Here is a 25,178-nt window from a genome sequence, read left to right as displayed (position 1 = left end):
GCAGTGTTTCCCAAACGTTTTTGGGCAACGGCACACCTGTGTACTAAAAAAAAATCTCGCGGCACACCACCATTAAAGCCCCGCCCCGTGACGTCAGCGCGCAGCGTCACGCCGGGAGGGACGCACAAAAGTGAACGTTTTTTCCCTCGGCAGGTCCTCTCAGCTGCGCTCAATCCGCCTCCGCGCAGGCTGAGGGAGGGAGGGAGGGGCGCGTGTGACCCGTCTCTGCTGGGAGACCAAACCCAGCGAGACAGAGTCGCGCGGAGGCGCCCAGGCAGCGCTGCCGGCTGCGAGGAGGAGCGCCAGGCAGCAGCAGGAGGCGCGGCCTCTCCTCGCCGCCCCCGCCCCGCCTCTCGCCGCCCGACTCGCCCGCCTCCCTCCAGGCATCTCGCGGCACACCAGCCGGTGTCTCACGGCACACTCGTGTGCCGGGGAACACCGGTTGGGAAACACTGCTCTACAGGGCAGTCGCTCATGAGATGGGAGGGGGACCCAAATCTGTAGCAGCATCTCGAAGCAAATGCCTGCACAATATCCCCTCCACTCCTTCCTGCGTTCCCTGCACCCCCACCTTTGGGTACACAGCCTGGGCCTAAAGCTCAAACCCCAGCTCTCTGTCTCCAGGCCTCTTAATCACGTGGCTTCCCGGAGACAAAGCATCAGCTCCCAGCTGTGGTTTCAGGAACGTGGCCTTCAGCTCCCACTTGGCCCTCAACTCCCTCATGGCCCTTGGCTCCCGCTCGGCCCTTGGCTCCCGCTGTGGTGACACAAACACTCTCCAGCTCCTGCCAAGCAGCCTGAGCCATCTTGAGACCCTCAAGGTGGGGCAATAGCAAAGCGTCCACGCTAGCGCTCAGCATACACAGCACCTGCTGCTCTCTCTTCAGAGGAGCCTCCACGTCTGCTGCAGCAGCTCCAGCAGCAGCCTGGAAGGCTGGAGTTGGTTCCCTCTGAGTGCAGCTCCAGAGCCCTGTGGCCAAAAACCATCCCCTTGCTCTTCTGGACCAGACCTCCCAATTCTGGCTGTTGAGCCTTTCAAACAGGACATTGAAAGTCCCTTGAAGTTCTGCCATCTCCTCCCCCGGGGCTCAGTACTCACGCGTGCCAGCCGTCTTCTGATGAGAGGCCTGCAGCCTGCAGCACACAGCTTTCCAGCAGCTTCAGCCAGCAAGCTCTACTGCCTCTGCTCTTAGCACCAGGCAGGATCTCAGAGCTGGACTTCTCTGTAGCTCTTCAGCACACAGCACAGCAAAGAAATGAAAGCTCTGCTTGCCTTTACAGCATAACTCTGTGTCCATAACCTCTGAGATTTATTGCTCAGGGGGAAAAGGTCCTGCAAGCTTTTGTTGCAGCCTCTTTTCCGGACTTCTGAGTGTAGCAGAGTAAAAACACAGTGATCAAAGCCCTTAGCCTTCTGTCTTCTGTGTGTGCCGTTAGTGTGCATAAATCAAGAGCCCACACAGCTTCTCCTAAGCTAAAAGCGTTTATTATTACAGAAGCAGTAAATTATCCAGTATCAAACAGAATGTGAGACATGTCTGTTCTGTACAAAAGCGAAACCAGAATAGAACAAATAAAACAGATTCTGAATGTGACACAGGATCCCTCCGCTCCACAGAAGGCAGGATGCATTTCCTGAGCTGTTTAACCCTGTAAGCTCAGGTTCTCCTCAAACTGTAAACAGATAAGAACATTCGTAGGATTATTGTAATAACCTGCAGTATTATAGGTGTATATTTGTAAAGTGGATGAATGAATAAGCGATTTAAGTAGATTAGGATATGCAGAAAATATGAAAAATAAATTTAAGGAACTGTGGAAAGAGAGGGAAGAAAGTCAAGTTTTGAAATGTTAAGATGATTGTAAATTTGATGAAATGTATAAATCTGAAAAGCGTAAATAATTTATTTACTTTTAAAAACAACCTCCATGGTTGGTTCCTCCAATGGGAGAGGAGTATTGGGCTGCACTGGGGGCGCCTGAAGGCAGTGCCTGCTTTGTCACAGGGTGGTTGTGGGAATAAGATGGAGAGCAGACAGAAGAAGTGTGTACGTCGCCCGCAGCTTGTTTTAGGAAAGGCAGATTGCCATTGTAAAAATAATGCAACATATTGGAGGTGCCAATGAATAAAATATTGCGGAGGTCCAGGTAATCTGCGTCCTGCATAATTGATCACATGACGCAGTGCACACAATCCATTTGAATGGCAGTGCCCATCAACTGGAGGGGAAGGACCCGGCCCCCTCAAATATTTTATTGGGGGGGGGTGTGAAGCCCCTAGGAGGTGGCTCCTGTGCAGCATATTAAACCGACTAAAGCAGAGAGAAGGCTGTAGTCATTTAAACCCGTCAGTGGGAGGAAGACTGAACCCAAGCCTTTCTAAGGAAGGACACGCCAAGCCAGGCAGGTAAACGACGGGGGAAAAGGAAAGATGCTATGGCGGAAGGGGAGGGCGGACGCTCTTAGGTTACAGATCTGGCCACGTTCTTCCAGAGACGCCTTTGCAAAGCGCTGGCATCCTGAGGGTGGTCCATCTTTCCGCAAGAGCATTTGATGTCATGCACACACCCAACATATATATGTGTGCAAATGTGTGTGTGTGTGTATGTGTATGCATGCTGTGGGGGGGGGGGTGGGCATCACTTTCAAGGCAATATATATATAGACTGCCATGAAAGCGATGCCCGCGAGGGGCCCTATCCTCCAGCCAGGCTAGTTTTGCACAGAAGACTCAAATCCAGCGCCCTTCTCTGCGGGATCCGGATCCCTCCTCCTTCCTTGACCCGAAAAACGTAGTTCCAGTTACAGATAGGTAGCCGTGTTGGTCTGCCATAGTCAAAACATTTTTTTTTTTACGAAAAACGCAACTGGCGAGGCGCTCACGAGGCGCGCAGGTAGTGCTATTTGGGGGGGAGGAGAGGGAGCCCAGGGGAGGGTGAAGGGAATAGAGAGAGCCCGGCTGCCTAGAGAGGCCTGGGAACAGACCCTCCCCTGTCCCCCCCACCTCCCCTCCCCGCTCGTCTTGGGTGGTCCCTCCGGATGCAGAGGAAGATGCGGCGCGCAGGGCGAGGGGTGAGTCGTGCCAGGGGGGAGATTTCATGGGTGGGGGACCCGAATACGAGGGTGTTGGGGGGCTGAGGGGGGGAGGGAAGGATCTCTGGGAGGAACGCCCAGCCTTCTGGCTCCTGCTCAGGAATCTCCTTGAAGTCACATCCCTGCACGAGGCGAGGGGCGTCCTATCCCCCCCCAGCCTTTCTTCCCTGGAAGCTGGATTCCTGCCCCCTTCCTCCTCCCAATGGGGAAGCCGGATCTTCTGGGGGATCCAAACGTGGGGCGCTGCCTTACACCGAGTCCGCCCTTCGGTCGACGTGGGGCAGAATTGCATATTGTTGCTGCCTTTGTTCTGGCAAAATACTCGCAGGGCAGTGAGGGGGGGGGCTCGCGGGATTCTTTATTATTATTATTATTATTATTATTATTATTATTATTATTATTATTATTATTATTATTATTATTTGGCGCTGAATTGACTTCAAAGCAACCCATTGCAATCTGTTGTAGCCTCACAGGATGCCCCTCTCTGGAATTTTATAGTAAATTCCATTTTTCGTTGTTGTTGTTGTTTTTTACAAATAACACACCATCCTCACCCAAATATAATGTGCACACTTAATGTCGACTTTCCTTCCCCCCTTTCCACGGTTCATAATGCTTTTCTATTACATATTATCACCCTCCCTCTCTTTTCTCATTTTCATATCCAGATATTTCTTCCTGCAGAATTTTTTTTATCTTTTTTAGTGTCCCGGCCATAGTCTCTTCTAGGGCACATGGGCTGAGGGGAGGGGCTACATCGGAAGGGGAGCCAGGCTGGAGGAAGTGAGTTGGGGGAGGACCTGGGGAAACCCTGCCAGATTGGGGGGGGGGGGGAATAATAATTGCTATTATTGTGGGTTTTTTTTTATTGAAATAACTGGGAGCTTGTGGCCAGGGAGGCTGCAGTGCCAAAGCTCCCATCTAACAGAGATAAAAGTAGACGTAAAAGGCATGACTCTAGTCATGATGATGATGATGATGATGATGATATTACTATATATATCCCACCCATCTGGCTGGGTTCCCCCAGCTATTCTAGGCAGCTGGGTTTTCTTGCATGGTGGGTTTCAAGAGGAAGGCACCCCTCATTCACCATGGGGACTGTGTGTGGTACCTCCACACACAGGGAGACTTACCCTTCAACAGCTCAACCTCCCGGGCAGGAAAATGCTTGCAGGGTCTCTGAGGCCCCCTTTGCTTCCGGCTAGTTTCTAATCTCCCCTTCTTGGTGTTGCGTTCGCAAAGTAAAGGAAGGACTGGACCCTGATTAAAAACAAGACACGAGGCTTTGACCAGCAAGGCTCTCGGAGAAAGTGCGTAAACCACACCCCTCGCCAGGCCATTTTATTAGCAAAAGAATCTTTTACACAGTGCTTGTAAGAACCAATCATATTTCCTCTGAGGATTTCATCAATCCCCACGTGGGGAAAAAGTTACACTACAACACTAATGAGCATGCATATATTTTGGGGTAAATATGTTGAGAACTACAAAGGGGTGGTAAATAAGTTGAGAACTACAAAGGGGTGCATCTGGCAACCCCAGAGCTGAGAAATAAACATGATAAGAAGGATGGCCAGAAAGACCAGATCACTACCACCTTCATGTGAGATCTGTTTCCTGGCTCCAAGATTAACATTTTAAGATTATATATAAGAAACTACATCAAAGTAACTTGCCCATTATCTTTTATGGCCCAGGATGCCTGACTGGCGAAGCAACTGCTGTGTACGTGACATGTGAGGAGAGAAAAATGGGCATTAGAGTCAAAAGGGCATGAATGTAGAATCTTGTGGGATTTAATCAGAAATTATCGTCAGTATATCAAACCCAGTCAACACAATGTCTTCATCATGGACACGATGGCTTGATGTATATTTTATAATTCCTCATGGTAATCCCATCTGACCCCTACACTTGGGAAAGGTTATTTTTTAAAAATAGGTTATTTTTAAAAAGTAACAAATACATCCATAAACAGAGATTACACTGCATCTCATGACTAGTCTCCCCCCCCCGTGTGTCCTAATATTAACATCTACAACTCTAATATCAGTCCGTTGTCCATATTTTCCCATCCATCTGAATGGTCCGTGATCTTTAATACCTTACCAGTGTGGTTAAAATCCTGCTAATGCTTTCATCTATTTACAATGGGCTCCCAGATAAATTATAATTCCCCCCCATTCTTTTAAAAGATCCTGTCCTCTTAGTTTTCTCAAGAAGATCCTCTTTCAGGTCATCATCGTCATCATCATCACAACAATAACAATAACAATAACAATAATGTTATTTCTATCCCAGCCATCTAGGCAGCTGGGTTTTCTTGCATGGTGGGTTTCAGGAGGAAGGCACCCCTCTTTCACCACAGAAATAGTGAAAAACTTACCCTTCAACAGCTAAATGTCTGGGGCAGGAAAAGGCTTGCAGGGTCTGTGAAGCTCCTTTTGTTTCTTCTTTCCTCACATTCTATCAGAACCACCTGCACCACCAGGGCCTGGTAGAGACCCCAAGATCTCCTGCAATGCTTTTGTAAAGTTTATTGCAGATAAAGTCGCTGAGATTCGGAAAGAGGTAGACTCCACCGTGGGAGCAGGGCTTGGGCGGGAGAGTGCTAGAGTTCTGTCTGGTCCTGTTACATGGGATCAATTCCAATCTGTTACCTCCGAGGATGTGGACAGGCTGCTTGGACAAGTGAAACCGACCACCTGTCTCCTTGATCCTTGCCCATCTTGGCTGATAAAAGCGAGCCAGGAAGGACTGGGCGATGGGCTCTGTGGGGTGTTGAATGCTTCCCTCTGTGAGGGAGCCTTCCCAGACCCGCTGAAAGAGGCGGTCATTAAACCGCTTCTTAAAAAAACATCTTTAGACCCAGCCAATTTGGCCAACTATCGCCCAGTCTCAAATTTACCATTCTTGGGCAAGGTGATTGAGCGGGTGGTTGCCAGACAACTCCAAGCACGCCTGGAGGATGCGGACCATTTGGATCCCTTCCAATGGGGGTTCAGGCCTCACCATGGGACTGAAACTGCCTTGGTCACGCTGGTTGATGATCTCCGGCGGGCTAGGGACAAAGGTGAGAGCTGTTTCCTAGTTCTGCTGGATCTCTCAGTGGCCTTTGACACCATAACATCCTTCTGGACTGTCTAGAGGGGCTGGGAGCTGGGGGCACTGTTATATGGTGGTTCTGTTCCTTTCTCCTGGGCCATGTCCAGAAAGTGGTGGTGGGGGATGAGTGTTCAGACCCCTGGGCCCTCACTTGTGGGGTGCCTCAGGGTTCTGTCCTCTCCCTCATGCTTTTTAATATCTATATGAAGCTGCTGGGAGAGATCATCAGGGGGTTGGGGCTGGGAGTTCATCAGTATGCAGATGACACCCAGCTCTACCTCTCCTTTAAATCAGAACCAGTGAAGGTCCTGTGTGAGTGCCTGGAGGCGGTTGGAGGATGGATGGCGGCCAACAGATTGAGGTTGAATCCTGACAAGACAGAAGTGCTGTTCTTGGGGGACAGGGGGCAGGCTGGTGTGGAGGACTCCCTGGTCCTGAATGGGGTAACTGTGCCCCTGAAGGACCAGGTGCGCAGCCTGGGAGTCATTTTGAACTCACAGCTATCCATGGAGGCACAGGTTAATTCTGTGTCCAGGGTGGCTGTCTACCTGCTCCACCTGGTACGCAGGCTAAGTCCCTACCTGCCCACCGACTGTCTTGCCAGAGTGGTGCATGCTCTAGTTATCTCCCGCTTGGACTACTGCAATGCACTCTACGTGGGGCTACCTTTGAAGGTGACCCGGAAACTGCAATTAATCCAGAATGTGGCAGCTAGACTGGTGACTGGGAGTGGCTGCTGGGACCACATCACACCAGTCCTGAGAGATCTGCATTGGCTCCCAGTACGTTTCTGAGCACAATTCAAAGTGTTGGTGCTGACCTTTAAAGCCCTAAACGGCCTCGGTCCTGTATACCTGAAGGAGCGTCTCCACCCCCATCGTTCGCCCGGACACTGAGATCCAGCGCTGAGGGCCTTCTGGCGGTTCCCTCATTGCGAGAAGTGAGTTTACAGGGAACCAGGCAGAGGGCCTTCTCGGTGGTGGCGCCCGCCCTGTGGAACACCCTCCCTTCAGATGTCAAGGAAATAAGCAGTTATCATGTTTTTAAAAGATATCTGAAGGCAGCCCTGTTTAGGGAAGTTCTTAATATTTAATGCAGTATTGTTTTTAACATGTGATTGGAAGCCGCCCAGAGTGGCTGGGGAAACTCAGCCAGATGGGCGGGGTATAAATATATTATTATTATTATTATTATTATTATTATTATTATTATTATTATTATTATTATTATTATTATAATTATTATTATTATATCTCAGGAACCTGCAGCTTGTTTTGGCTTCTGAGCTCCCTAGGAAGTTTGAAAGAGTCTGATCCTACAAACCTGGCGAGGATGGAAGGGGGAAGATGGACGGTTGACTTGGTCAGGCTGCCTCCTGCATCCCTCCCCAAAGCTGTTGAGCATTCCCTCCCAGGGCCCTCAGAGAGATCTGGTGAGTTGCAGGGAGAAAGGGCAAGGATGGATGGAGACCGGAGGGGGGAAACACATTGGCAAGGTGTTGGACAAATATGTCCCAGGGATCTTTACCCAGAGGGCGTCAATTTACTCTGTGTAAAAAAGGAGTCTACACCAAGATCGGGCATCACTAGATTTATTACAGTAATGCACAGGCGGCCCCTCAGCTCACGCTGTAAAGGAGTGCTCATTCCAGCTTACATCACACATAATTTAAAACCTAAAAGTGTTCAAATATCCCTCCTACAATTCCTATTGGTTAATAAATTGCAGTTTACAGGCTTCCCAATCCACCTACACATATGCCCCCCACCAATAACATGGATCCCATGTCCATTCAAATTAGCTATTTCTCCTTTAGGGGTGCGTATCCATGAAGCGTTTGAGCACGCATACTAGTTCTTAAACTAAAGGTAAAGGTAAAGGTACCCCTGCCCATACGGGCCAGTCTTGCCAGACTCTGGGGTTGTGCGCCCATCTCACTCAAGAGGCCGGGGGCCAGCGCTGTCCGGAGACACTTCCGGGTCATGTGGCCAGCGTGACAAGCTGCATCTGGCGAGCCAGTGCAGCACACGGAACGCCGTTTACCTTCCCGCTGGTAAGCGGTCCCTATTTATCTACTACCCGAAGGTGCTTTCGAACTGCTAGGTTGGCAGGCGCTGGGACTGAACGACGGGAGCGCACCCCGCCACGGGGATTCGAACCGCCAACCTTTCGATCGGCAAGCCCTAGGCGCTGAGGCTTTTACCCACAGCACCACCTGCGTCCCACTAGTTCTTAAACTATCAGCTGCTATTTTTCCTTCTTATCTCGAGTCACCTCTAAACTATAAATCTATCAATTTCAGGATCAGCATGTGCCTTGAACACGTTCTTAGTCTTTCTTAGCATTAATTGCACCCTCTAACACGGAAAGGAGTTTAGGGAGAATCCTTTGATTCAGCTAAGGATTCATTTTTATTCATTTATTCCACATTGGGGCAGGACCTATTTTTCTTGCATGGTGGGTTTCAGGAGGAAGGCACCCTCTTTCACCATGGAAACAGTTCAGTTAACCCCCGAATCTCCAAGCTTTATCTTTCTCTGTGTTCAGCAGAGCTGGGTGTCTATGGGCCAGTCTCAAAGCAGGGCTCACAGTCGTGTCTCTCCTTACCCTACTTCTCCAGGCACCGTTGGTCGGGTAAGCAGTTCACAGTTCTGTCTTTAGACCTCTTCTCTCTCTGCTCTCTGCTCTCAGTTCAGGCAGCAGCGTTCTCTCCTCTCTGGCAACCTTGACCGGGCAGCTGATAAGGAGGGAGGGAGCAGGCTGGGACAAGCTGAAGACAAGCTGGAACAAGCTGAAGCTCGCAGAGCCAACAGGAATTATAAAAGTGCTCAGAGTCTTTAAAATGTTTTCCGTTTGTTAGAAATTGGCATCCGGAGGGCAGTTAAGATAAGGTTTTAAAAGAATAAAAGTGAGCGCCGGAGAGCGTGACTTGCCTTGGCGCCATCTTGCCTCCTCCTCCCTATGAATGTTTCGTGAAATTCATCTTCAACAGCTAAATGTGAGGCTCCCTTTGTTTCTTCATCCCTCAGAAACCTGCAGCTCGTTTTCGCTTGGGAGCTCCTCAGGAAGGATGAAAGAGTCTGATTCGGCAAACCTAGCGAGGATGAAAGGAGGAAGATGGACGGTTGACTTGGTCAGGCTGCCTCCTGCATCCCTCCCCAAAGCTGTTGAGCATTCCCTCCCAGGGCCCTCCGAGAGATCTGGTGAGTTGCAGGGGATAAGATATGGGCGCAGGGGTGGAAAGAGACAGGAGGAGGGAAACACATTGGCAAGGGGAAAAGATGGAGAGGAGAGAAAAGGCAGGAAGAAGGAGGCAGAGAGGCCTTTTCCCATGCTCCTCTTTGTTTCTGGAATCTGCTTTCATAGAGGAGCCAGAAACCTTTTTCCTCTCACAGCCTTTTGATTTTACATGTTTTCCCCCCACTACATGATTAAATGATGATTATTACCTAGACTAATACAGAAATATGGATAAAGGGTGTTGTGGAAATGCTTTTAGTAATTATAGATTTGATTTGACAGTCAAAGGGTCTATGCAGCGGCAGTTTGTCTGCTTCCCTTTCGCTGAAGACGTTGCTCAGATCGGCGTATTGTGGGGGCACCTTCCCTTTGTCTGTTACTTCCGTCCCTGCTAGGGTGACTCTGGCCCCTTCCGGAGCCTTCCCCTCTTTGCAGTGTTCTAGGCAATGCGCTGACCCAAAGGAGACCACTCCCTGATGCCAGCCCACTAGCGGATCGTGTAGCGCCAGCCAGCTCATCCCCAAAATAATGGGAGCTCCTCCCAAGGTAGCCACATTAAACGCTATCCGTTCGGTGTGCCTTGCCACCCTCATTATCATTGGAACCGTCTGTTGGCTGACTTCTCCTCCCAGTAGCTCCCGCCCATCGATTGTGGTCACCTGCAAGGGATTACTTAAAGGGATAGTCTGTATCTGGTGCTCTAGACAATTATAATTATGTATGTAATTTATAAATCACCCTTCATACAAAGATGTTCTTTGAAACCCTAAAATCATTTCTCCCTTTTCCTTTGAAGCAGGTGGTGCAGACAATCAACAGGACTCTGCAGAATGTGGAATGAGCTTTATTGATGGTGGAAACCTTACAAACCATCAACGAACTCACACGGGGGAAAAACCATTTAAATGTTTGGAATGTGGAAACAGTTATAGTAGTAATGCCACTCTTAAACGACATCAGCAAATTCATACAGGGAAAAAACAATATGAATGTGTGGAGTGTGGGAAGTGCTTCAGTGAGAGTGGAAAGCTTACAAGACATCAACGGACTCACACAGGAGAAAAACCATTTAAATGTATGGAGTGTGGAAAGAGCTTCAGTGAAAGTTGGTCCCTTCATATGCATCATAGAAGTCACACAGGGGAGAAACCATTTAAATGTATGGAGTGTGGAAAGAGTTTCAGTTATAGTTCAAGCCTTGCTTTACATCATTACACCCACACAGGGGAGAAACCATTTGAATGCATGGAGTGTAAAAAGAGCTTCAATGACAAGGGAACACTTAGAAAACATCAACTAATTCACACAGGGGAAAAGCCATTCACATGTATGGAGTGTGGAAAGAGCTTCCGTCATATTAGTTCACTTCGTGTACATCAACGGACTCACACAGGGGAGAAACCATTTGAATGTCTAGAGTGTGGAAAGTGGTTCGGACGAAAGACACACCTCACTTCACATCGGCGAACTCACACGGGGGAGAAACTATTTAAATGTTTGGAATGTGGAAAGACTTCCATTGATAGTCGAACACATGCAGAACATCAACGAACTCACACAGGAGAGAAACCGCTTAAATGTATGGAGTGTGGAAAGAGCTTTGGTCAGAGTTCCAACCTTCGTACACATCAGCGAACTCACACAGGGGTTAAACCATTTAAATGTATGGAGTGTGGAAAGAGCTTTGGTACGAGTTCCCACCTTTGTACACATCAGCGAACTCACACAGGGGTTAAACCATTTAAATGTATGGAGTGCGGAAAGAGTTTCCGTCAGAGAGCACACCTTTACATACATAAACATACTCACACAGGGGTGAAAGACTTTAAATGCTTGGAGTGTGGAAAGAGCTTCAGTCGACGACATAGACTTAGTGAACACCAGAGAACTCACACAGGGGAGAAACCATTTACATGTATGCAATGTGGAAAGAGCTTCAGTCACAGTGGAGCCCTTAGAACACACCAGCAAACTCACACAGGGGTGAAACACTTTAAATGCTTGGAGTGTGGAAAGAGCTACAGTCGACGTGATAAACTTCGTAAACATCAGAGAACTCACACAGGGGGGAAACGTATGGAGTGTGGAAAAGGTTTCCATCAGAGTGCACAGCTTACTTTACAGAAACATACTCACACAGGGGAGAAACCCTTTAAATGTATGGAGTGTGGAAAGAGCTTCAGCTGGAAGAATCAGCTTAATTCGCATCAACGAACTCACACAGGGGAGAAACCCTTTAAATGTATGGAGTGTGGAAAGAGGTTCAGCGAAAGTTCCTTCCTTAATATTCATCATCGAACCCACACAGGGGAGAAACCATTTAAATGTATGGAGTGTGGAAAGAGTTTCCGTCAGAGGACACACCTTACTTTACATAAACGTACTCATACAGGGCTGAAACACTAAATACTTGGAGTGTGGAAAGGGCTTCAGTCAACGTGAGAAACGTAATGAACATTCACTCGATGTTCATTATTTTACATAGAATTCTAGAATGCTAGAGTTGACCATGGACATAATTTGAGGGATTTTTCGATGGGGCAGTGTGAAAACACATTCACTGTATTTTGTTCACTTTTCTGGAACAAATGAACCTCAAAGGCAGACTTGCATGACAATCCACCAAGAGGTTCAATGCTATCAATTGTGGGCTGAATCAGGACAATGGATATTTTTCACAATATGTGGGTGAATCGTATTCACAGTGCCAACACCAGTGGTACCTTGGTTTAAGAACAACTTAGTTTATGAACAACTTGGAATAAAAATGCTGGAAACCTGTAAGTTGGTGTTTGGGTTGGTTAACTTTGCCTTGGAAACAGAACATGTTCCGCTTCCTGTTGAGTGTGTTCCATTTGTAAATTGAGTCCCCCACTGCTAATCAGAGGCTTCCTGTTGAGTCTGTTGGCAGTTGAGTGCGGAGCACCCACACAACACAAAAGCGATATTTGGAGCTTTTGTTTTTGCTATCCTTTGTGTTTTTGTGTGGCTTTTTCATCTTTTTTTTACTGTGTCCTGTTCTTCGTTTTATGGTACTGACTTTTGACTGTGGCTAGTGACTTGGTTTTTGTGACTGTGACTTGTGACTTCGTTTTTGTGACTGTGACTTGTGACTTCGTTTTTGTGACTTGTTTTTGTGACTGTGTGGAACCCAGGTCAGCTACTGGTTGATTGTGTGACTGCAGAAATGGATACAGGGAACCAAGCAGAGGGCCTTCTCGGTAGTGTCGCCTGCCCTGTGGAACGCCCTCCCAGCTGATGTCAAGGCAATAAACAACTATTTTACTTTTAAGAGACAACTGAAGGCAGCCCTGTTTATGGAAGTTTTTAATGTGTAATGCTGTATTGTTTTAAATATTCAGTTGGAAGCCACCCAGAGTGCCTGGGGAAACCCAGCCAGATGGGCGGGGTATAAATAATAAATTATTATTATAAAAGTCCCTCATCCACACAATTACTATCATCAGTGCATGTAAGAAAAAAAATAATTATATTTTTTATCATCTACAATACTGTCTTATTTATTTTATTGTACAGTATATTGATTATTGCCATCCTTTTATGGATCAGTGGTCTTGTTAGATAGTAAGATTCATGTTAAATTGCTGTTTTAGTGGGGGGTTTTCATTGTCTGGAATGGATTAATCCATTTTCCATTACTTTCTATGGGAAAGCATGCCTTGGTTTAAGAACGCTATGGTTTAGAATGGACTTCCTGAACAGATTAAGTTCGTAAACCAAGGTATCACACTGATTTTGTGTGTGAAAACAGCTATTAATAAAAGCGGTGGACTTGTAATCTGGTGAACCAGGTTGGCTTCCCCGCTCCTCCACAGCTGCTGGGTGACATTGGACTAGTCACACTCCTCTGAAGTCTCTCAGCCTCACTCACCTAACAGTGTTTGTTGTAGGGGAGGAAGGGAAAGGAGATTGTTAGCTACTTTGAGACTCCTTAAGGGGAGTGAAAGGCGGGATATCAAGTCCAAACTCTTCTTCTTCTTTTTCTTGACTGGGAAGTCAAGGAGGAGGAGGTTAAAGCTGATTAAATGGGCCCAGGATTTGGGGTATAACAGATATGAAAGAGTGGGAATATTTATGGAAAGTGAATTTGAAATTAACAGTGGGCTATACCTTGAGGGGAAAATTCCAAAAAAATGCAATACTTTTGGTATTTGACCCCATGGAAAGTTTCAAAAATGTATAAAAACGTTTCTAGTAATTGTTGGAGATATGGAGAAGGAACAGGCACAATGTTCCATATGTGGTGGCTGTGTAAAAAAAATCAAGGTTTTCTGGGATGACATCTATATAGAACTTTTAAAAATGTTAAATGTTTGTTTCCCCAAAAAACCAGAAGCCTTTTTATCACAGGCCCCGATATTCCTAGAAATGTAAGAGAGGTCTTTTTATACGCCATTGTTGCCGCTAGAATCCTAATAGTGACAAATTGGAAGAGGGATAAAGTTCCTTCCAGGTTAGAATGGTTACAAGAATTGGTCTAATATGCAGAGCTAGCCAATCTAGCAAAAAAAAAAAAAAAAAAAAGATAATTCAAAACAAGTATTTATTTCAAAATGGGAAGTTTTTAAAAGTTTTTAAGAACAGTTGTTGCAGCTTGAACTCGGTCACAGCCTTTGAATAACATCTGTAGCTGTTTTAAGGACACAGGAGAAAAAGGACACAGGAGAAATAATATTTTATTATACAACAAGTGAATGTGTTATTGCAATAAGTCAGCAATGGTTAAATAAAGTATGGAGACAATGGGAAGTCCAGTGTTAAATCTTTTCATATGAGCATTTGAGGAAAGAAAAAGCCACCTCAAATGCTGTAGCAATATTTTTTTTTTATGATCCCGTCAGTATTTTCAATGCTACTATTGCAGAGGGTCACATGATTGGATGTTTCCATTTCTTATCATTGTTTGTGTATAAGAGGAAGTCAGGTTGACGAACCTCTGCTCTTTAATTCTCTCTCTGCAGACAGAGAGATGTGTGAGAAGACACTCACGCCATGTTTCTTTCGTTTTCTTTGCTGTAAATAGTAAATGCTTGACGCCACATTTCCTGCACAATCTTGCTTTCGCTGACTCTGCTATGTGTGCACATATCTTTCGGATGTGTGCTGAAGAGTTTACAGGACTCCGACCGGTGGACGTCCCCCTGCCCCTCTCACCAAAGAATGCTGCATCCTGTTTGGGACATTTGCAGGAAATGTAATGGGGGACTTCCAGGAAAGTGTGTGTCCCTCCATGAGAACCACCCACCAGTTCACAAGAACATATGCAGAGCGCTGATGGATCAGTCCGAAGTCTGCTTCAGGCAACAAGCACTGCATATCCCAGGGAAAGGTGTCGGCAGCCAGCCAATGTCTGTAGCGTATGCCCATTTAGAATTTGCTGGTACACGGCATCTGCATTCACATTCGAGAGGGAACCAGATGTGCACACATCTGAGATGGGGGACACCTGGCTCTGCAGCCTCCCTTCTGGCCAGGAAGCTCTGCTCCGACCTCCTGTTGCCATTGCCATTGCTTCTTCCCTCAAAGGGGCACCACCGCCAGCCACACTTCTCACTCTGCATCACCAAGCCAGCCCGCCTGGGCTGGTTCCAGGGGTTTACCATGCAGCATGGTCGAAGTCCGGTCCTAGGTCGAGGGTAAGGAGGCTGTCCGTCAGGGGCGAAGCGAGGTGCAAAGCGAGGAGTCTGGCATGGTCAGGAACTCAGGAGAGCAGGTCAGGGTGCCGGCAGGAAGAGGTTACCAACGATGTTGCTCCCGCAACCTGGGACTGGGCTGACTGGCCTTTATCTCCTCTGAGGCATAGGGCGGTCCCGGCCCACAGGTGACTCGCCTCTCCTGGCCTTAAGGCGAGCACTCCTTTTGAGAGAACTTAGTTCCCTCCGCCTCTCTGCCCTGAACCTCTGCAGTTCAGGAGAGGCTGGAGGGTTACTGGACCCAGAGGCAACTTCACCTTCCCCTGACAGGGCTGGGAGAGGAGCACCTGCAGACTCAATCACCTCTGGAGCCAGAGTGGATTCAGCTGGTGTCGTCTCCTGAGGATCCGGCATAGGTGAGGGCCCTTCAGGTTCAAGCCCCTGCCCTGGCTTAGCCAGCCCTGGAGGCAGGGACTCCTGTGCAGGCTGGGATTCCTCAGGTTCAGCCTCTGAATCAGATTCCCAGGCCACCACACCGCCAATCAAAAGGTGGGGCCTCAAAATGTCCAGAAATTTTGTGTCCAGCTCTCCCCGTTATCATCCCCCTTCCATGCATGTACTCCCTTGTTTGCAGTTGAGAGAGCCCAAGCACCTAACCAGTGAGAGAAGGAAACTCTGTTGACATTTCCTTTCCACCTTAAGGAACAGACATGGGATTGTTACGTGTCACATGTCTGTTTACATTCCAGCACAGTATGCTGGGAACTTCTGTTGTGTGTATAGCTTTTGCTTTTCCTGTTCTCTCTGAGACGACATGAGAGAGAGAGAGAGACGACATGTTTCTTTGTCCTGATTTATGATTAATAAATCTCTAGTTGTAGTATGCTTTCAAAAGCCTCACACCTATTCTGTGTGCGCAGTTCTATCTGCTGATAGTGTGCCCTGGCTTTAAAGCCCAGGTTGCTGATGGAAAGAGATGGCACAGCTGGGGCTTGCAAGCTGGCCTCCCAGCCCTCTGCATGCCAACAAGCTCCTCCTCCTCCTCTGTGGGACAGGAAAGTTGGAAGAGCCGCTGAAGGGCAGGAACGGAGCTGAGGGCAAGGGCTGCGGCAAAGGCCTGGTGAGCTGCAGGTTGGACCACTCCGGTCTAACTTATCAGATGCATGCCATGATGCTGAAATGAACAGTAGTCCAGAAAAACTTAAACCATCATAAATTTGCTACTATATAGATTGGTTATTGTGGAGTGAAAACACTAGAGACGATATACCATATAATTTTGGACTGTCCTCTGTCTGACATTCTTCGGAGAGAGAGCTACTGGAGACCCCTTTGAAGCTTAAAGTATCTACTTCAGGCACCCCCAAACTTGGCCCTCCAGATGTTTTAGTGCTACAGTTCCCATCATCCCTCACCACTGGTCCTGTTAGCTAGGGATGATGGGAGTTGTAGTCCCAAAACATCTGGAGGGCCAAGTTTGGGGGTGCCTGATCTACGTGGAATGAATTTGTAATTCATCATTATGTAAAGATTTCATATATGTATTGCAACATTAATAATAAATAACTATTTTTTTTAAAAAAAAAGAATTCGTAATCCAATATCTGTTGAGGAATGGTATACGTGCTTGAAACCATCGAGATGCTTTCAGGATATTTAGCAGAGATTTTAAAAATTAAATTGTTTTAATTAAATGTTTTATGGATGGTTTCCCCTCCGTGTCTTTTATGATTTTATTGTCATGCAAAAAAATAAATATATATATTTTTGCTTTTAAATTTTTTATTATTTATACCCCACCCATCTGGCTGGGTTTCCCGAGCCACTCTGTTTGACTTCCAGCAAAATATTAAAATGCAATAATTGCTGAATACAATAAAGGCTGAATAGATGAGTATATTACATTGTTGGCGCATGAGCATCTACTTTTGGGTTTCATCATTTTCTTTCTGCAGCAGAGTTCCTTTTACAGAAAGGATTTCCTGCGTCTCTTCTTTACAGCAGCAGCAGCAGCATTCCAGCTATCTCTGGAATAAATACCATTTGTTTCTGTTTCTCTCTCTCTCTTTTTGTTGTTGTTTCTCAGAGTCTTTATTATTTACAAAACTTTACGCTGGTCATTACTATAGAAACAAAGAAAGAAAGAAGCATAATAATTGTCTCTTTTTAGCCATCCAGCCAGAGACCTAATGCTGACCCATTCACATACTCATTTACACCAGTGTTTCCCAACCTTTTTTGGGCAAAGGCACACTTGTTTCATGAAAAAAATCTCGAGGCACACCACCATTACAGCCCCGTGACGTCAGCGCGCAGCGTCATGCCGGGAGGGACATGAATTGCTAGCAAATTACATAATCACCTCCTTGAGGGCTGGCTCATCTTCTCCGAAGGCAGAACCCCATTAATTAACAGCACAGACTCACACCATAGCCAAGGCGAGGGGGGAAAACCTCAGTCATGCACAGTCATGCACATGTGGGGGCTAAATGAGGACGAAGACCGGGCAGAGAGCAGGGTTCAAATCACCCCACCCGGCCAGGACAATCCCTGGGTGCTCCCTTGGGCCACTCGCCTGACCCACCTCGCAGGGCTGTTGTTGCGAGGATAACACGGGGAGAACCACGCGCACCCCCGGGAGCTCCTTGGAGGAGAAAGCGGGCGATGAATGCAATGCACGAAATATATGAGAGGCGACCAGGTTTTGCAGGTGAGGGGCCCCCGCCAGCCTCCGCTTCCAACACCCGGCGCAACGACACCGAAGTTTCCCCCCGGGCTCGGCTCGGGGAGCAGCGCTGCTCCCCCCCGGCTCCCCTTCACCCTCCCGGCTCTCTCTGCCGCCCACTGGGGACCCCCCCCACCTGCCAAGTCCGGAGCGCCGGTGGAAGTTGCATGCATGCATGCAGGGCGCCACGTTGCCATTGCATTGCACTGCACTCCATGCAACGCCTGCACACATGCATTGCCTTGCACGCCCGCCAAGGGGTCTCCCCGCGGTCCGATGCGTCCCCTCCGGCGCGGATGCAGCATTGCAAAAATAAACACACACCCCGACGCAGCCCTACCTGGGGGGCAGCCTCCGCCTCCGCCGCTCCGCCTCCGCGGGGATCCCCGGGCTCCATCCTGCCGCCCGATCTCCACGGGGGCGCAGGCAGGCTGCGCGGGGTCTGCGCGGAAGAGCCCCTGCCCGCCTGGCCGCCGCCGCCGCGCTCATTCCATGGCCGGGAGAAGAGCGTTTCAAACAAAACGCCTGGCCCGCCAGGCCATGCTGGGAAACGTAGTTCGCGCACCCCGCACGGGCGCGGAGCCCAAGGGCGAGGGGACTACGGATCCCGGCAGTCCCTGCGCCGGGGACGGAGGGGGAGAGGCTGGGTGCAGGGATGGAGGGACGGGTGGGCGAGCGAGTGAGTGAGTGGCAGCCGCCAAGCCTTGGCCGAGAGCCAGGAAGGGCCTCCCCGGAGGAGGAGGAGGAGGAGGAGGGAGGCGCAGAGCGGGAGGGAGGGAGGGAACCCCAGGGGTCATCTAGTGACGGCGCCCCAATCGAAAATTTGACTTTAAAAAAAATAAAAATCTTTCACATTTTTTAATTTTTCCCGCGGCACACCAGGCAACATCTCGCGGCACACTAGTGTGCCGCGGAACAGTGGTTGGGAAACACTGATTTACACTGACCCAGACTGAGTTGATCGTATGCCCTGATAAGGTCACCTCTTGCTGGGGAAATTTTCTGTTGCCTAACAACTTGTTCAAGGCCATAGAATCATAGAGTTGGAAGGGACCCAAGGGACACCTACTCCAACCCCCTGCAATGCAGGATTCCACCCCCACCCTGCTTAGGTGGTGAGCCGATTTGGGCTCGCCCACAGAGGCTGATGGACCCTGATAGATTCCGTCAAGCTTTGCGGGACCTTGCTCCCCCTGGCGACTCACTGACTGAGCTTGTTGAGGGCTGGAATACCCAGCTCCTGGCAGCCATCGATGAGATCGCACCTAAGCGCCCTCTGCGACCCCACAGAAACCGGGCTCCCTGGTTTACCAAGGAGCTTCGGAAAATGAAGCAGGACCTCAGACGGCTAGAGCGAGTATGGCGGGGTGCCCGTGACGGAGCCTCAAGAACATCTTATAGGGTTTTTATGAAAACCTATGAGATGGCAGTGAAGGCCGCTAAGAAGTCTTACTTCTCGGCCTCCATTGCATCCGCTAGCTCTCGCCCGGCGCAATTATTTAGTATAATTCGGTCTTTAACGTCCCTTGAAGGACAGCCAAATTTAAATAACAATCTGACACACAGCTGTGAGGCATTTGCGAGCTTTTTTGCGGAGAAGGTCCTGTTGCTCCGCCATGACCTCCCTGCCAATTTGGATACAATAAAGGAACTGGAGGCCCCTCGACTGTCCTCGGGTCCAGTATTGGACCACTTTGACTGGATATCTCCAGCCGATGTGGACAGATTCCTCCAAGCTGGAAAGCCCACCACCTGTCCTCTTGACCCGTGCCCGTCATGGCTGATTAGAGCGTGTCCAGATGAGGTGCGGGCCCTTCAGGGGAACTGAAGGAGGCGGTGGTGCGTCCGCTCTTAAAGAAAACATCATTAGATCCCTTAAATCTATCCAATTACCTCCCGGTCTCGAATCTTCCATTCCTGGGTAAGGTGATTGAGAGAGCGGTTGCTGAACAGCTTGGTAGGTTTCTGGATGAAACATCTGCTCTGGATCCATTCCAGTCCGGCTTCCGCGCTGGTCATGGGACCGAGACGGCTCTGGTCGCCCTAACAGATGATCTCCGCAGGCAGCTGGATCGAGGCGGGTCAGGGCTGCTGATTCTTCTAGATCTGTCAGCAGCCTTTGACATGGTTGATCACGAACTCCTGGACCACCGCCTTGCCGACGTGGGGATCCAGGGCACAGTCCTTCAATGGCTGCGCTCGTTTCTCTCTGGTCAGGGACAGAGGGTGGCGCTTGGGGGGGAATTGTCATCGTGCCACTCCTTGGTGTGTGGAGTGCCTCAGGGTGCGATTCTCTCCCCGATGCTTTTTAACATCTTTATGCGCCCCTTTGCCCAGCTTGTCTGGAGTTTTGGGCTGGGTTGCCATCAGTATGCTGATGACACCCAACTCTATCTGTTGATGGATGGCCATCCTGACTCGGCCCCAGATACACTGACCAGATGTCTGGAAGCTGTGGCTGGATGGTTACGTGGGAGCCGGTTGAAGTTAAATCCTTCGAAGACAGAGGTCCTCTGGCTGGGGCGGGACGATATGGGATTGAGGGGGCAACTCCCATCTCTTGCGGGGGTGCAATTAGTGCCAGCACCGTCCGTTAAGAGTTTGGGTGTAATCTTCGATACCTCCCTCTCCATGGAGGCGCAGATTACAGCTATAACAAAGGCGGCATTTTTTCATCCCCGCCAAGCTAAGCAGTTGGCCCCTTATCTCTCTTGCCCTGACCTAGCCACTGTGATCCATGCGACGGTCACCTCCAGACTGGATTATTGTAACTCGCTCTACGTGGGGCTGCCCTTGAGACTGACCCAGAAACTCCAGCGGGTGTAAAATGCCGCGGCGAGACTCCTTACGGGGTCTTCGCTGTGAGATCACATTCACCCGGTGCTATACCAGCTGCACTGGCTCCCGGTGGAGTACAGGATCAGGTTTAAGGTGCTGGTTTTAACCTTTAAAGCCCTATACGGCCTAGGACCCTCGTACCTATGGGACTGCCTCTCCTGGTATGCCCCACAGAGAAATCTACGGTCTGCAAATAATAACATCCTCAAGGTCCCAGGCCTCAGAGAGGTTAGGCTGGCCTCAACTAGAGCCAGGGCCTTCTGAGCTGCGGCTCCAAACTGGTGGAATGCTCTGTCACAAGAGACTAGGGCCTTGCGGGACCTGACATCTTTCCGCAGGGCCTGCAAGACAGAGTTGTTCCACCAGGCCTTTGGTCAGGGCGCAGCCTGACTCCCTCCTCTGGCAACCTGCACAGAGTTTTGCTTAATCGGTTGCCATCAATTTGATTTTAATTAATTTTTATAATGAAATATTTTTAGAATGTGTGATTATTTGACTGTTTGATTATTTGATTGTTGTTAGCCGCCCTGAGCCCGGCTTCGGCTGGGGAGGGCGGGATATAAATAAAATTTATTATTATTATTATTATTATTATTATTATTATTATTATTATTATTATTAAAGCATCCATGGCAGATGAACCCCAAACTTTGCTTTAAAAACCCCATGGAAGGGGAGTCCACCACCTCCCGAGGGAGTCTGTTCCACTTTCAAACAGCTCTTACTGTCAGAAATAGAGAAGATAATAATAGGGATAATAGGGAAGATGGCGGCGCGTGTAGATGCAGCGGCTGGTTGCTCCTCAACTCAGAATTTGGCTTTTTTGTCCTGCCAAAATAGACTCGTTTATAGTCGGCAGGACATGTTATCTATTCGGCTACGGAGTGAGTACTGCACAAATTGTGAGTGTCTCTGCGTCTGCAAGGAAGATTTCTTGACTTCAAAGAACTGGGGAGTAAAGAGACACAGGAGAGACCGTAAACAGAAGAGAGGCTGCAGAGGAGGAAGGCGATTAAGGCAATTAAGGTTGAAGACACAACATTATAATTTACCGCTTCCCAGCATTTTCTATATAATCTGGAGGAGTGGAAATTGTGGATAGCAACGGAGAAAACTGTGAGTGAATGCTGTCCTCTGCTGCTTACAGAAACTTGGCTGACACCAATTATTCCTGACTCAGCTATAGAACTAACAGGCTATACAGTGTTCCGCCATGATAGAACAGAGGACTCTGGTAAAAGAAGGGGGGGAGGTTTGTGTGCATACGTGAATAACAGCTGGTGCACAAACCATGCTGTGATAGCTAGTCATTGCTCCCCAACTGTGGAATTTATGACGCTTAAATGCAGACCTATATATATCCCCCGAGAATTTACAGCAGTACTGATAACTATAGTGTACATTGCACCTGATGCGAACATCAATGAGGCAATGGGTCTTCTGCATGATGCCATCAGCAGACAACAAGGCAAGTACCCCGAGGCTGCATTTCTTGTATGCGGGGATTTCAACCAGGCAGATTTGAAAGTGGTCCTACCTAAATTCTATCAACACATAAAGTGTGCAACCAGGGGAGAAAGGACTCTGGACAAGCTGTATACAAATGTCAAACAGGCCTATAAGGCCGAACCATTGGCACATCTAGGCCAATCTGATCATGTGTCCCTGCGCCTGACTCCTGAATATACCGTAGTTTTCGCTCCATTACACGCATTTTTTTCCTCCTAGAAAGTAAGGGGAAATGTGTGTGCGTGTTACGGAGCGAATGCTTCCCTCCTCCGTGGTTTCCAGCGGGAGAAGAGCCGCTGAATGGGGAGGAGAGAGGGACAGAGTGCCTGCTTCTTTAAAGGAGCAAAGCGGGAGGGGAAAGGAGCCGCTTACACGAGTGTAAGCGGCCCCTGTCCAGTTGGCTCCTTTAAAGCAAGCAGGCTCTCTGTGTCTCTCTCGTCCCCACTCAGCGGCTCTTCTCCCGCTTTGCTGGAAACAGTAGGAAAGATTTTCAGCTCGCTAAGGGGGGGGGGGAGGAGGAGGGAGAGAAGCAGAACCTGCTTGCTTTAAAGGAGCCTACCAGACAGGAGCCGCTTACACTCGTGTAAGCGGCTCCTGTCCAGTTGGCTCCTTTAAAGCAAGCAGGCTCTCTGTATCTCCTACAGCTTTGCTGGAAATAGCAGGAAAGATTTTCAGCTCGCTAAGGGGGGGCGGGGAGGGAGCGAAGCAGAACCTGCTTGCACTCGTGTAAGCGGCTCCTGTCCGGTAGGCTCCTTTAAAGCAAGCAGGCTCTCTGTCCCTCCAGCAAAGTTTTTCAGCTTGCTAAGGGGGGGGGGGAGGGAGAGAAGCAGAGCTTGCTCCACGCGTGCTCCTTGTCCCTTGAGTGCTTTTCCTTCCCTCCCCACTTAAAACGTGGTTACAAAGCACAGATCCACATGGATCCTCAGGATTTTTGCACTGGGTCACCCCAAATTCACCATCAGATCACATAGCATGTCCATGGCTACAGTTTGCACCAAAAAATCACGCACCCACTGTTGCCTGGGGCCGCAGTGGTGCAAAAATGTGGTTACAAACATGGATCCACATGGATCCTCAGGATTTTTGCATTGGGCTACCCCAAACTCACCATCAGATCACATGTCTGTGGCCACAGCATGAACCACAAAAATCATACATCCACTGTTTCCTGTATAATATTTTTTTTCTTGTTTTCCTCCTCTAAAAACTACATGCGTGTTATGGTCGGGTGCGTGTTATCGAGCGAAAAATACGGTATTCCATTGAGGAAACGGACTCCAGCTATAAAGAGGGATATTACAATATGACCAGCTGAAGCATCCCAACAACTACAAGACTGTTTTCATGACACCGATTGGGAGGTATTCACCCAACAGGATGTAGAGACTCATATTGAGCAAGTGTTGGACTATATTAGGTTCTGCACGGATAATGTAACACAGAGGCGCCGGATAAAGATCTACCCAAACAGGAAGCCCTGGATGACAAGGGAGGTCCAGGGGTTGCTAAAGGCAAGAAATACTGCTTTCAGAAGTGGAAATAAGTCGCTGTACAGTTTAGCTAGAGCGGACCTAAAGAGAGGTATCCGTGTAGCAAAGGAGGCATATAGACTGCGGCTGGAGAATCATCTACAAAGTAACAACACCAGGCAGGTGTGGCAAGGTGTACAAGAATTAACAGGGTATAAATCCAAGGATTCCCTGGCAGACGAGGGAGGGGCATCCCTCGCAGAGGATTTGAATGCCTTTTTTGCCCGTTTTGAAGTAACATCTGCAGCAACACCTGCTGAGGCTTTACCACCACCACCATCACTCCCTGTGAAGGCTTTGCCATCATCACCACCAACACCATCATCAGTACAAAGGAATGTGGTAGTCTCTGTGGAAAAAGAAGTGATGAGGAAGGTGTTGAAGGGAATCAACCCGAGGAAGGCCACAGGGCCAGATGGGGGTAGCTGGAAGGGTATTGAGAGACAAGGTTTATTTAACTTTTAACATTTTAATTGCCCCAAATTGTTCAAACCTGCCCAAATAATTCAATGTTTTCTCAAACCAATCCTCCTCCTTCTCACTGACCTTAAACCCTTCCATTTTATGTATCTTCACAGTTAGATATTCTAAAATTATGATATTTTTCAATTTTCCCCTCCATTGATTCACCCCTAGCTCTTCTGCATTTCCCCAACTACTCGCTATAACCTGTCTGGCTGCAATTACCATCAATTTTACCCTTTTACATTCCTCTTTTGTTTCTAACTCAGTGTTACTCAGGCCAGTAAGACCCATTAATTAGATATTTCCACCTTCCTACCCACAATTCCCGATATTTCTATACCAATCTGTTTCCAGAATTCATTAACTAAAGGACAATCCCACCACATATGACTGTACGTTCCCAACACTCCACAGTTCCTCCAACAATTCTTACTTCCAGATTGTGTAATATGATATAACCTTAAAAGGTAAAGGTAAAGGTACCCCTGCCCGTACGGGCCAGTCTTGCCAGACTCTGGGGTTGTGCGCCCATCTCACTTAAGAGGCCAGGGGCCAGCGCTGTCCGGAGACACTTCCGGGTCACGTGGCCAGCGTGACAAAGCTGCATCTGGCGAGCCAGCGCAGCACACGGAAACGCCGTTTACCTTCCCGCCAGTAAGTGGTCCCTATTTATCTACTTGCACCTGGGGGTGCTTTCGAACTGCTAGGTTGGCAGGCGTTGGGACCGAGCAACGGGAGCACACCCCACCGCGGGGATTCAAACCGCCAACCTTTCGATCGGCAAGCCCTAGGTGCTGAGGCTTTTACCCACAGCGCCACCCGCATCCCGGTGTGTAATACCATTTTTGTACCAAGTTCAACCCTTGTTCCTGGATTATCCTAGCGGTTGCAACAAAGGGTGGTAGCCGAAAGATTCTTTCCCAATCTTCATCTAAAATCTGTTCCTGAATATCTAGCTCCTTGGAGGGTTTTTTTAAAGCAGAGGTTGGATTGGCCACATGGCAGTGTTTCTTT

The 25,178-nt window shown here is 48.6% G+C and overlaps 2 protein-coding genes across 4 annotated transcripts in view; both read left to right on the top strand.

Moving 5' to 3' along the window:
- The window catches only part of LOC310699299 (vomeronasal type-2 receptor 26-like), a gene marked incomplete at its 3' end in the record, with an annotated part of 299,229 nt that overhangs the window by 228,998 nt on the left and 45,053 nt on the right, over nt 1-25,178 (top strand). The gene's annotated exons all lie outside the window — the stretch shown is intronic.
- LOC310701396 (uncharacterized protein) lies at nt 2,385-14,518 on the top strand. 3 transcript variants are annotated; one of them, XM_083492193.1, is made up of 4 exons: nt 2,385-2,407; nt 7,463-7,636; nt 9,234-9,407; nt 10,241-14,518. In XM_083492193.1, the coding sequence occupies exons 2-4, from the start codon at nt 7,537-7,539 to the stop codon at nt 11,848-11,850; spliced, it is 1,884 nt and encodes a 627-aa protein (XP_083348319.1). In that variant the 5' UTR covers nt 2,385-2,407; nt 7,463-7,536; the 3' UTR covers nt 11,851-14,518. The 3 variants fall into 3 exon arrangements, with proteins under 3 accessions (XP_083348319.1, XP_083348320.1, XP_083348318.1); XM_083492194.1 differs by lacking the exon at nt 2,385-2,407 and adding an exon at nt 3,006-3,072 and having other exon boundaries at nt 10,244-14,518; XM_083492192.1 differs by lacking the exon at nt 2,385-2,407 and adding an exon at nt 3,006-3,072.

The sequence above is a fragment of the Podarcis liolepis genome (genome assembly GCF_965112155.1).
Source record: "Podarcis liolepis genome assembly, chromosome: 2".
Taxonomy (NCBI): domain Eukaryota; kingdom Metazoa; phylum Chordata; class Lepidosauria; order Squamata; family Lacertidae; genus Podarcis; species Podarcis liolepis.
This window is presented reverse-complemented; position numbering and strand designations above follow the sequence as displayed.